Raw genomic sequence first — 13,689 nt, 5'->3', positions numbered from 1 at the left:
TGTCTTCTCTCAGGGAGAGTGATTAGTCTCGAGTCATTGGTGTGTGTGACATCAAGACAAGTACGTAGGTGCTCAATAGAGAATGAGTACACTGAACGTGATCAACGAAGAGTTCTCATATTCCATGTCACATAAGAACTCATGGTTGGGATAATGCAAAGTAGTCCTTTGACCTGAGGCATCACAGTTGTCTTGTGGTTAAGTCCTTGATCTTTGATTATGTTAAAGTCACCCCCTCGGGGCGTCCACGGCATCGTTGGGGTCAAGTGACTTAGCTATGGAGACAAGTGAATGCGCAACAAGGGATCTCTAACCTTCAAACAGTTGAGGGAGAATACTCTATGATATGATTTAGAATCTCTGGCCAGAGTATGAATGAGATTAGGGAATGCGTTCCAAATCACATTCAAGTAAATCATATAAGCACAAGATTCACATTGGATAGTAGACATGAACAAATAAACTATCAAACCAAACAATGTGGTCAAAAGTATTAGATTAGAGAAAGATCGTATTGCATTTGTAATCCCGAACTGAATAGGTTCTCTAACCTCTTCTGATTAGCTTGGGTAACCATGACATGCTGCTAGGCGTCAACCATGGTTTGTGGAAGCCCTAAACGTGTGTAATCACTAAAGGGAGAATTGAAAATAGTTTCAATTCACAATCGATGTAAAATGGTTTTAATCGCCCACTACCTCGCTAAAAGGAACCTAATGGATCGCACACCATAAAAGGTAGAGATTGAAGATTAAACGGAAATGAGTAAGAATGATTAAATGGTTTAATCATTTATTTATGGCAAAGATTAATTAATATGTTAATTAATCAAACGAATAAGTTCGTTAAAGACCTCGGGATAGTTTTGGACCTTAAGGCCCAATGGGCTTCGAACGTCAAGCCCATTAACTTAAGTTGTATGACAATTTAATGAATAAAGATTCATTAAAGCCCAAAAGCCCAAAATTCCTTAGGTGGCCGGCCATATGGTGATGAATTAGGGTTTTGGTTATTTAGGTCACTTAAAGAAGTGACTATATAAATGACTTTATAGCCAAATATTCATTAAGGATTAAAAGGGTTTATTTTTGGGGAAAATTGGTGAGAATTGTCTCTCCATTTTCTCTCTAAAGAGGCCAACACCTTGGAGGGTACATCTAGCAATCCTACTACTCCAAGGTCACTCATTTCTTCTACAATCTAACCTTGGTGAAGAGACTTAGAGGTTCTCAATTTTGGGAACTTGGAGAACCTATTCTTCCATCCAAATCCATGGATCTAAGAAGCAAGGAATGAAGGCCCTATCTCTTTGGGTGATTAGCCTTTGCTTATGCAAAGAGGAATCTACAAAGGTATTAATTTCAACTCACTTTGTTTTGAGTTGATTAATTGGTTCACCAATCTACTAGGCTTTGAATTTCATGGTAATGTTTTGTTTTTGAGTGCATACAAGCATGATTCCGCCTTTAATTGTTAATTGCATGCTATATGATGTTGCTCAAATGAACATGTTTTTCAAAATAATTCCTTCAATAGGTCCACCGCTTTGTTGGCTGATCTTGGAATCCAAAACCAGCGACAGTCCTAGAAAGACTCCCCCAAATATTTAGCTTTCACCTAAGAAGGGAAAGCCTCCCATCTGCCATCCTCAATTGAATCCGATAAAGCAGATATAGCTTTGTAAGAATCAGACTCCACAATCACCCTTCGAAGCCCTAAGGCTAGACCAAACTCATAGCCTTTGAGAATAGCCACAGCTTTAGCTGCTCCCACTGACGGAGCCCGAGTGGCATGCCTGATTGTCGCAACGAAAGAGCCTTCATGACTAGCAGAACCACTCCCACAAAGCCAGAGCATGTCGACGCCGACCAGTTGGCATCAACATTGATCTTAGTAAATAGCAGAATATGAGGAGACCATCCAAGCACACGATCAGCCCTCATCAAAGGTTATGGAATAACCGGATTTCTTCTGACAGCATCGAGAAAGGCCTCAACCGAGGAATTGATAGCACATAGGACCTGTACGGGATTTATTTGTCGCTGACTGTATAGAAAGTTGCACCTGGTTTTTCAGATATGCCAACACGAGAAGGTTACATAGCCATTCAGTCATTACGGGCTCTCGCATGCAGGTTCGAAAGAAACCACTCCATCCAGTTCGAAACCCCACACTTGTCAATCTTTAAATATTCCCTCCAAACCAGATAGACTCTACCCATGGGCAAAGAAGAAACAAGTGTTCGATCAACTTCTCCTACTTATGGCATATTGGACAAAACGACATAGGAGTAGATTGCCGATTGAACAAATCCTCCATCGTAGGGAGAGCTCGGTGGAGGGATTTCCACATGAAAACCCGGATCTTCGCTGGGGTTTGGAGCATCCAGATAAGCTTCCATACCCTGCTCGGGGTAGCCTGGGAAGATGAGGGACGATGAACCACCTGGGGACAGATCCGAGCTTACATCCAAGGATACCCAGTCTTCACCGCGTACTTTCCGTTCTTAGTTACCCCTATTTGGCTGTGTTATGTTTATAAATTGCAAGAGTGTGTTTAATCTACTACAGATTTCGTATTGGTCTTTGTGTTGGCGAGCAAGAATTTCAATAATCTTGTTGGCTCATTTATGTGTGAGCGAATTTGAGTGTATTTGGGACTTGTGTTTGTGAGAGCTTAAACACTCTTTGTAATCTTCTTTGTTACTAATGAAATTTCTCTGCCATCTCCAAACTAGATGTAGGCTTGATTTATTGCATTATAATACATGGTAAGAGAAACTTTTCTACTTCTGGAGATAAAAAATCTAATGTATTGCGAGTCATGACTTAAAATACTCTTAAGTGGCTCAATGGGCCTGATTAGGCCCGAAACTACATGGAGGCACATTTAGAACCTTTGGAGTTGGATCCCCATTCTAATTAATCACATTAATTACTTCACAGTTTTTTTACCCTTGATTCTAAAATTGGGAATGTGATTAGTATGTTCTAATTGATCAGATATTAAGACGATTATATTACTTTAATAAATGAATTTTAAAACACCCTTTTAATTCAACTTTTTGATAAGGATAATAGAAATTATCATCCAGGGTCTCATAGTCGGTGATGCCTAGTTGCATATCATACTCTCAAGCCAAAGTGAAATTATAGGTGAGAGCCTATTTCATTGGAATTACAGAACAATATGGTCTTTCTCTAAAACAATGCTCGTAATCACTTTAATTTAGCCTATATCATGTAAATTGCCTAAGTGATCGATCATCTAATGTTTCCACGAGTTGTGTGATTTAGAAATTTCTTATAATGCTCTAGCGAGAGACTACCGAATCATGTAGAATAAGCTTTTGACTATGTTGTAGAATCACAAAGTCAATGATTTATCCATAGGAACAACTATGATGCCTCGGGTTTAATGATAAATTTGTATTACAATGAATAATTTCTTATTGACATGAGTGTATCTTCTTGTATACACACATAATGACTCTTATTATATGCTCGTGTTGAGTGAACTTAATCTTCATTAAGCACCTATGGGTATGTTTTAGGCTATTTCCAATGCATTAGAAAAGTTAAAAAGTCGCATATGTTTTGACTTTAAATTTGACAATTTTTTTCTATTGCAGTTAAAAAGTTGGAGTCATACGACTCTAGAGACAAGTGCAAAATCAATATTTGATTAGGCATTTCGCTCAAATATTTATATATGACCATGCGTTTGACTTTTATTTGATGTGCATTAAAGAGATTATACAATATTTGGAGTGAACTTTGACTTTAAATTTAATTTTATAACTTTTAATTTTAGATTGAAGATATCCCGTCTCATGTCATTTGACACTTGCTCCTTCAAACTTGCACATTATTGATCAAACTCTTGGGCTTCTTACCCGAAATCTACCGATACATGTTTGACTTAGAAGTGAGTCGATAAAACTCACCGTGGATCAAGCGCCAAAGTAAAGCCAAATCCTCAAAGAGAAAACAATAGTGGGACATGGATAGCTCGAATGAAGGTAAGCTGTCCATGGGATTTCTGACTAAGAGCATTAGCTACGACATTTGCCTGACCAAGATGATACTCAAAAGTGCAATCAAAATGACCGATGAGTTCTATCCACCTCTTATGCCTCAAACTCAACTCATTTTGTGTGAAAACACACTACAACTTCTTTGGTCAGAAGGGGTGCTGTAGAGAAAACATCACCAGATTTTACAGTAAGGGAAATTGTTACCAGCTCTAGGTCATGAATAGGATAATTCTTTCAGTGAGGTTTGAGATTTCCGGGAGCATAGGCGATGACCTTCCCATGCTACATTAGAAAACAACCCCAAACGTGACACGGACGCAAAACAAGAGACTTAAAACTCACCACCAACGTCAAGAAAAATAGGGATGGGAGCATGAGTAAGACGATGTTCCAAACTCCAAAAAGTTTCGTTCCCAACTTTTGTCCCACATAAATTTCTACAAAGAAAGGGTGTCATTAGGTTTTCAAGTAAGACAGTAACCATTGGCTCAAGGCCGTAGATAGGATGGTTCACTTCATACGGTTCCAACCGTTAAGAGGCACACGCGTTACTCGGTCATGATGCATTAGCGTGCAGCCAAACATTCAATAAACATCACCATAGAATTCGAAATTTATCGATGTCATTGAAAAGTGTAAGAACAATGATGAAGTGAGACAATACTTTAGTTGTCAGAAACTTCATTCACCTTCAACATGTCAAACAAAATTGACTTGTTTCTTAGCCAAAAAGGAAATAGGGCTATGCTCAAAGAATTGTTAAGAACTGTTGATAAAAATTGACAAGACCAATGATATTTCGTATTTCACAACACCTTGTGAGGATTTTCAATTTTCAACAGTCGCAACCTTTTTGGAAATTGATAAGAATAGATTCTACTACAATATAGTCTCCCAAGAAAAGTATCTAATGTAAACAAAACCAACGTTTGAAGAATTTGGTGTAAAGCTGACTGTCGATGTTTAGTGAACTTGACCTCGTTGTTGGAATAGACAAGAAGATTATCGATAAGAAAATCACAGAACCGTCGGAATATGGGTGGAATAACTGGTCAGTTAGGTTCATGAACGTTGCTGGAGCATTCGTCCACTTGTTTGGAAATGCAATCACCGAGAAATCTTCGAGGGTCCACACGAATTTCCTCAGCAGAAACAACAAGGTCGAGGACATTGATTCGGTCCAACCAAACTAACACTTGCTAAACTTCGCATACAACTAGTGCTTACTCACTTTCTCCACACGAACTTCAGATGTTTCAAGCAATCTCCATATAGATACAACTCTGCCCACTATTCCTAGGGAACACAAGTTGCAGAGTATCATCATTGTTTTAGATCTTCAGCTGGTCTTAATCAGACTTCCTCTCATAGAGATTTTTTTATCTCTCGCAGAGTATCGATTTGTTGTTGAAAGTCGTCCATTATTCCATTTCGTCACCGATGAGGCACAATCCCAACATGAATTTTATACTTCAGATAAGGATGTGGCAATTCAGACAGAAAGAAGATTACACAACTGCGTCGAAAAAGCACCAATAAACGGAAGCCGTGACATCCAAATGATATCAAGGTCGACAAACTACTAGAGTAAGAAACGATCCTAAGTATGCTTTGAACAAACCATGCTCTGATACCAAATTGACACGCTACAACCCGATATTCTCCAAACACCAGGGTAGGCACGTGCTGGCTGACACTCGAGGGTGACGAAGCCATATTAACATGCATGAGAGTTATGAAGAAAGAACGAACACAAAATAAAACACGTAAATTTAACTATAATGAATATGAAAATGTAAGAACGTTTTCAGAGCATACAACTAATCAAGAATACTGTAGAAGAAATACTATGAAAAGGTATGAACAAAGGAATGGGTCTTACACCAAGAAGACTCGAAGATGCCGATGCAGGAGTGCCCTGACGCCGGGATTGTACGACTCGATTCTAAGTTCTGAAGGAGGTGCAAAACAAAGCATGAGTGGACCAAGTTTATATATAAGCAATACTAAAACCATTACTCTTGAAATGCCTAACCCCCAGTTTTAGAAAAACTCATATAGCTAATAAGTAATAGGTTTTCCATAGCATGCCATAAAAACTTCGTAAAACATATGTCGTATATAATGTGCTTAGTAGTGGTATCACAATCACCTGAAGGCACTATATCGCCCGCCTGAAGGCATATATATTTTTTGCCCGAAGCATTACATCGCCCACCCAAAGGCATATATATCTTTCACCCGAAAGCACTACATTGTCCGCCTGAAGGCATATATATCTTATGCCCAAATGCACTACATCGCCTGTTTGAAGGCACACATATCATTAAATATCCACAAAGTAAACACAAAAAATCATGAACATAATCTTTCCAAAATATATACCATCAGAGCTTAATAGCTCAAACATCATATCATAAATCATATTCATAAATATCTCAGTAACGTAAATTCAATAAAGCATGATATTTCATAAAGTGTAAATCCGATAACTCAATAAACATTATATTATAAAAATCATGCTTTTCATGTATACATTTTTAGTAATAAAAACATGCATTTTGGAAGGGGTCTACTCACAGTACTCCGTCACCGAAGAACTGTTCAAACTAGGGAGGATGGAATCACCACTAACAAATGCACCTAAGCACATAAAAGGACCAATTAGTAAAACCCCATTAAGACGATTAAATTTGGGAAAACGGAGCGTGAATTTAGAATCAGGGCGTCGAATTATCCTAAGTAGGGTCCTGAGAAAATTTCGTAAAAGTCAATGCAAAGTCAATGTAAGGAATATCCCCTAACAAAATATTCCAAGAATATTCCCTGATGGAATATTCCCCAAAGAATATTCCCTAACGGAATATTCCCCAAAGAATATCCGGCATTGACCCGGTTCGCCGAAAACCCATCAGGAACTGGGTTTTGGCCGAATTTTTGGGTATTATTCAAAGCTCCATAACTTCTTCAATACTCAACGAAATTGAGTGATTCCAAAATGAAAGTCACACCTTGGAACGAGACAAACAAATTAGTACCCTTCTCGATGGCTAACTCATTGTGGTTTGACCGAAAAATAGCATGAAAGCTGCGGAGGTTGCCTGAAACTGGGTAAACTTTAAAAGGTTATAACTTCCTCATTTCTCAGCCAAATCGAACCCATAATATGTCAAAATGGCTTAAGATGAGAGAAATAAGATAATACCTATTTGGAAGCCAAAAAGTGGCCGGAGATGGCCGAAAAATGCCTGCAAACTCACGGGTGTAGCTGAAAAATTGGGGAAGAGTCCCCTCGCCCTTTTTGGGTTCATGGGGTTCACATAGAGGGTGAGGGGTGGTGGTGTGAAGCTGCTGGTGTTGTTGTTATGTTTGTGTGCTTTCCTAGAGAGGGGAGGTTAGAAAGGGATAAGAGAAATGAGAAAATAGAGAGTTTTAGAGAGAGTGAAGGGAGGGAAAGAGAATGACAGGGAGAGAGGGTCGACAAACAAGGGAACATGTGGGCCCCTAGTGGATCACAAAACAAGGTCCACTAAAGACAAAAATAAAAGATATCTCCCAAACGTGAAATTACAAATTGCCCTCGAAGTTCCATGTTTCGTAAAATCTAGGACGGGTTGTTACATAATCACTCTAATTTAGCCTATATCATGTAAACAACCTAAGTGATCAATCATCTAATGATTCCATGAGTTGTGTGATTTAGAACTTTCTTTTAATGCTCTAGCAAGAGGCTACTGAATCATGTAGAATAAGCTTTTGACAATGTTGTAGAATAAGCGCTAGTTGGGTAGCGAGCTGGGGTGTAGTGCCTAGGCGGCTAAGCGGGGTCTAGACGAGGGCCCAGGCAGACTAGGTGGATTTAAGTAAATTTATTGTATGTTGTATAAATAAGTGACTATTTATACTTTAAAAACATACATAATTATATTGAGATACCTAAATTGCAAAATAAAATGACGTATAAATTATAAAATATTAGACCATATTGAAAACATGGGGAATAAGCGTATAATGAGTGTTCTTCCAAGTATTCAACAAGTCTCTTACATTTTATTGAAAAATTAAAATGCAAAATGAAAGTGATCTATTTTATGTCTAAGTTTATTGAAAACATGGGGAATAAGACGTTAGGCGCTAGTCGGACGGCGAGCTGGGGTTTAGCACCTAGGCGACTAAGTGGGGGCCGTCTAGGCGAACTAGGCAGATTTAAGTAAATCTATTATATTTCGTATAAATAAGTGTCTGTTTATACTTAAAATATATATAATTACATCATAAATTATAAAATAGAATGTCATATATATTATGAAGTATTGAAACATAATGAAAACATGGGGAACAAACATATAATGTGTGTTCATTTAAGTATTCAACAACTCTCTTACAATTTATTAAAAAAAAATAATGCAAAATGAAAGTTATCTATTTTCTGTCTAAGTGAGTTGCAACCTAGGCGAGTCTGGGCGGGCTAAGTGGGTGCCTAGGTGGTCTAGGCAGGTACCTCAATAGGTCTAGACGCCCTTTTTAAATTTTCAAATGCCTAAGCATTAATCGGAGCGGTGACCAACCGCATAGCGCCTAGGCTCCTAAGCGGTGCTAGGCGGGAATTTTTAAAACAATGTTAGAGTGTTTATACAATATTTAGAGTGAACTTTGACTTTAAATTTAATTATATAACTTTTAATTATTAGATTGAAGATAACCAAAGAAATTCAAAACCAATTAGTACTTGACATATTGTAATATTCTTATCCACTTCTTGGGTTAATATATCAAAACAAAATTTAAAATTAATTAGTACTATGACATTGACATGGTAATACAGGAAGAAATTTGTAACGTCTGTATCACCTATCTTATTTTCGATCATTTCGTTTCACTTTTGCGAAATTTTTTTTAGTGTGTCTAGAATATAAAGTAGTGTATTATATGTAAATTTTATTTTTTATTTTTCAAGTATTCGTTTACTTACAAAATAATATATGATTACACAGGGAGCTTAAGGGGAGGGATTCCCATTTTTTCAAAAAAAATGGGGACACGCTCCCCACCGTTAGATTGACTTTAATGAAATTGTGTGGTTGAGATTAAAACACAGGCTATAGAATCTCAACCACAGGATTTTATTTAATTCAAATCCAACGATGGGGAGCGTGTTCCTATTTTTTAAAAAAAATGGGATCCCTCCCCTTAAGCAATTCCTATGATTACATGTGGCGTACCAGCTTTATTACGAACAAACTAAAAATCTCTCCACCTTTTGCATCAGTGTTGTAAACACACGCCAGTCGCTTTCTCTCTCTCTCTCCCTCTGTATCTCCTCACAAAGTCATCGCCACGACAACTAACACCAACGAACAACACCACAAACAAATAAATAGAAACGCCGAGAAATACCAAAAATAAATAAAAAAGGAGAAACGTTTCTTTTCTGAAAAAACCGCGATGAGCGATCAGCATCTACGGCTGAACCACCTCCGCAGCACCTCCCAGCTCCTCCGACAAGCCACGACGTCGTTCGCTGCCAACCTCTTCACCTTCGTCTTCCTCTCCCTCCTCATCTTCTCCTTCCGCACGGTCGTCGAAAATGGGACCCACCTCCTCACCTCCTTCGTCGACCGCGACCCTTCTCTCAAATCCCTCCTCTCCCGCCTCGACCTCGCTGGCGCCGGCAATACCAACCACCGCTCTCCCAGATCTCCAGCCGAGTCCCCTTCTCCAATCACTCTCCGCCGCCGACACCGCCCAGTGCTTCACCTCACCCGCGTCGGAACCTTAGACGATGATTTCTTCTCCGGCGATGATGACGACGCTCGCTCCCTCTTCGGCCCCAATCGGATCGCCCCAATCCTCATTTTCTCCTCCTCCTCTCACTCCACCTCCAAATTAGGGTTTAATGGAACTTACGGGACTAGGGTTTCTGAAATTGTGCGCTCCAGCCTCACGTTCAAGGCCGAGAAATTCACCATTTCCAATGACAGATCTAGAGGTAGGGATGGCGACGGAGAAAGCAATGAAGGGGAGGAGAAAGGCGGCGACGAAGAAATGGACGATCGGGCGGTCGATTTGCAATTCTTGATCAACGGATTGGAACTGGGTCGCCGGGACGTGGCGACGTTGTTCTTCCTTGTGAGTTTCTTATCTGCAGCTTACGGTTGGGTAATTCTAGGGTTTCTTGTAACGTATTCATGGGTTCTTGGCATTGTTTTTACAACAGTTGTGAATGATCTGATCGGGCGGTTTACTTCGTTTTTTGGTCTGGTTTGGGATGGGTCCAGATTGGGAATCAAGAGGCTCTCTGGGTTCATTCTCATGAGGTGGGCGGTGAGAGATGCTCTCACTCAGCTTCTGGGATTGTGGTATTTCGGCGAAATTGAGGACCAGTACTCTTTTTTCAAGCTGTTTATTAGGTTAAAGTTGATGCCTTTTTCGGTTATGCCTCCCTGGATTCGAGGTTATGAGAAGGAGCTTACTGGGTTTTTGTTTGTGTGGTACTTGTTGGACACATTGGTGGCATTCGTATTTGCTGTCGATGCTTGGGTAGCTATAGTGGATTCGAGGAAGAGTGGGAGAGAAATTGTCAAGGAGGGCTGTTATTTAATGTTGTCAATGTTGAGCCAAGCTATCCAAATCAAGTGTTTGGAATCGGTACTTTGTGGGGGATCTGTAAGATGGGTTTTAACTCGAATTTGTGGAAGATCGTTTGCCAAGCTCTTTCAGTCGACTGTTGAAGTTTATTTTATGGTATCCTGGCTCATATTTTACTTTGCAGCTAGGGCGAGGTGTCGAGATGCTAGTTCTCAGGGGGAGAGGATTGGAGCACTAGATTGAGTGAGGGCCTTCGGTGATAATTGGCAGTAATTAGCTGGCAGTTTCTCTTGCAGGCTTCAATAGTAACACTACATTACTGGTAATCTTTCAGTGCTCTGTGTTCCTGCTTTGGATTCCCTTATTCCGCATTGCCATTGTTTGGTGTAGTTTGCTAGACAGATGTTGTATGTACTTTACCTTGAGCCAGTATACTACTTGTGTATTACCTTGCACAAGAATCCTTCATGTGTAAATGACGTTGCAATCATTGTTTTAATTCTCTGCAGTGTATGTTACATTTTATGATGATAATGAAAGAAATCAGAGTTGTCATTGTGATAGTGACTTAGATTGTTGTAGTATTGATCTTTATGTTATTTCAATTATGGAAGAATTTCTTTTTAATTATACCATTTTTTCATGTTTGTTATACACATTGCACAGAATTTCTGAATGTGCCTTAATTTACTGTTATGGATCACCATATATGGATGTATTAGTGTTTGTCTTATGATAAAACAAATGTGATGAGAAAACTAGATGACCCTTGGGAGTGTATATATTTGCATATTCTTGAGGTATGCTGTGCAGGTAGACGAGTGTAGGGTTATTTTGCTACAACAATCATATGAAATGCGTATAAGTATCAAGGACCGTTTTCAGTGGTGGACTCCGAATACTATGTACTTTTAATATGGTCTTTGCCGATTTAATAGGTTTTTTGTTGGACATGCCAATCATTGATTTAATGTATTTTTACTTTAAGAAGTATTTAAATAGTGAATTTTTTTATAACCTGCATGGATTCATTTCTGGTCTTCTTTAAGGATGAAGAATTTATGTTCAAATAAACGTGACTGGCACCAATTGGAGATCACCGTGTATATGTAGATACTTGAGTTCCCCTGCTTTCTTTGTGGACTTTCTTAGGGTTGATGGATGCTCTGAAAAATGATTTAAGCTTTGGGTGTAGAATCATTCATAATATTGCCACATATATATATATATATATATATATATATATACAGAGAGCTTAAGGGGAAGGATCCTCATTTTTTGAAAAAAATGGGGATTAGGTGTGGGGCCCACTTCACATCTAATTTCAACGATCCGAACGTTTATTTTGTTAGTCTCGATTCATAGATCATCCTTGCAAAATATTAGCTAAATTGGAAATGTTTAAGACATCTAATTGGGTTCAAGGAAATGAACGAATACTTTGTTATATAAGAAAATATGAAATATGATATTGATAATTAAATAGGCAAATGGTTTCGGATTGAATTGAATTTTTGCAAGGATGATCTATGAATCGAGACTAACAAAATAGACGGTTCGGATCGTTGAAATTTGATGTGAAGTGGGCCCCACACCTAATCCCTATTTTTTTCAAAAAATGAGGATCGCTTCCCTTAAGCTCTCTGTGTATATATATATACACACACACATATATTCATTATTTACAAGGACTGTTGTTTACATAGGATTAGGACCCCTGACTTTGGTGTTGGATCCTTTAGATCACTGTCAAACTTATTTCTCCTATATTGAATATGTTTGTTTGTTATTCGTCTCATTTGTTATTCGTCTTGCATGTTCAAGCTGCATCTGTCAAGGCTATGCGAATTTGGCATGCGGTTTAAGGTGCTAAAAAAATGCAATGAATTGAGCTAAACAGTTGAGAGGTCTGGTGCTCTAAATGTAGGTGAACATAGTTTACAATCATATATTTTGAAGTTTCTTCTCTTCTTTTATGTGGTCGGTGTACAATTTGAGGTCTCTAATAGCCTGTTTTATGTAGAAACAGACTTTGATGTTGAAGAAGGCAAGTCTATATCGTCTCCTTTCTAGAATTGAAGCCGCCGCTTGGCTGAAACCCAGTTTTTAAACCAATTTCGCGGCAGTGTTGACCGATGAACACTCACTCCATTAGTCATGTTCAAGTTGTCGTTCCACTCAGACAAAATCAAGAAAGAATTTTTTGTTAGTCGATAACAAGTCCCGTCTCTTCAAACAAACATAGAATCTGGTCATTGCGGTGCTTTGAAATTTCTTCCAGCTTCCACTGTTGAATTTGATAGAGTTTATGTCTGAATAAGTGATGAGTTTTGTAGGTTTAACTTGTCCTTGGCTTCTCTGTTCATTTCCTAATTGGCAGCATTCCTCTCTGTAATTTCATGTCCATAAGACCTTGGCTTGAATTCTGCAGATCCCACACTGCTAACAAACAATGACTTCAATATTTTGTATATCAGGAAGCTCATTAAGCTAAGTTGTCATCATATTTTCAGGAATTAATACGACAAACATGTCACTTAGTACTAGTGGTATTCTTCTTTATTTGTATGGCTCACTGACCTTTTTAATAGGATTTTGAAAACGAAGAAGATGCCAAATGAGTGGCGAACGAGCACTTTGGTGCCTATCTACAAGAATAAGGGCGACGTACAAAATTGCATGAACTATAGGGGTATTAAGCTAATGAGTCATACAATGAAGCTTTGGGAGAGAGTCACTGAGCATAGATTGAGGCAAGAGACACGGGTTTCGGACAACCAATTCGGGTTCATGCCAGGGCGCTCAACCATGGAGGCAATCTATCTCTTACGAAGATTGATGGAAAGATATAGAGATGGGAAAAAGGATTTACACATGGTCTTTATAGATTTGGAAAAAGCGTATGATAGGGTCCCAAGAGACATTCTTTGAAGGATTTTAGAGAAGAAAGGAGTACAAGTAGCATATATCCAAGCTATAAAGGATATGTATGAAGGAGCAAAGACTGCCGTAAGAACTCATGAAGGACAAACCGAAAGCTTTCCCATAACTGTAGGATTACATCA

General features: G+C 38.7%; 1 protein-coding gene across 2 annotated transcripts; it reads left to right on the top strand.

Annotated features, from left to right (window-relative positions):
• Positions 1–9,270: 9,270 nt before the first annotated feature.
• LOC103433220 (uncharacterized) lies at positions 9,271–13,170 on the top strand. 2 transcript variants are annotated; one of them, XM_008371455.4, is made up of 3 exons: positions 9,271–10,946; positions 12,449–12,547; positions 12,648–13,170. In XM_008371455.4, exon 1 carries the CDS (start codon positions 9,482–9,484, stop codon positions 10,865–10,867), a length of 1,386 nt encoding a protein of 461 aa, XP_008369677.2. In that variant the 5' UTR covers positions 9,271–9,481; the 3' UTR covers positions 10,868–10,946; positions 12,449–12,547; positions 12,648–13,170. The 2 variants fall into 2 exon arrangements, with proteins under 2 accessions (XP_008369677.2, XP_008369676.2); XM_008371454.4 differs by having other exon boundaries at positions 9,303–10,946; positions 12,654–13,170.
• Positions 13,171–13,689: the final 519 nt, after the last annotated feature.

This window comes from Malus domestica, chromosome 04, assembly GCF_042453785.1.
Source record: "Malus domestica chromosome 04, GDT2T_hap1".
Classification (NCBI taxonomy): Eukaryota; Viridiplantae; Streptophyta; class Magnoliopsida; order Rosales; family Rosaceae; genus Malus; species Malus domestica.
The sequence above is the reverse complement of the archived record's forward strand: the minus strand, read 5'-3'. Positions and strand labels throughout refer to the sequence as shown.

What these genes read in the sequence shown, in the direction of transcription:
- LOC103433220 (XM_008371455.4), top strand. Translation starts at nt 9,482, where the DNA reads ATGAGCGATCAGCATCTACGGCTGAACCACCTCCGCAGCACCTCCCAG.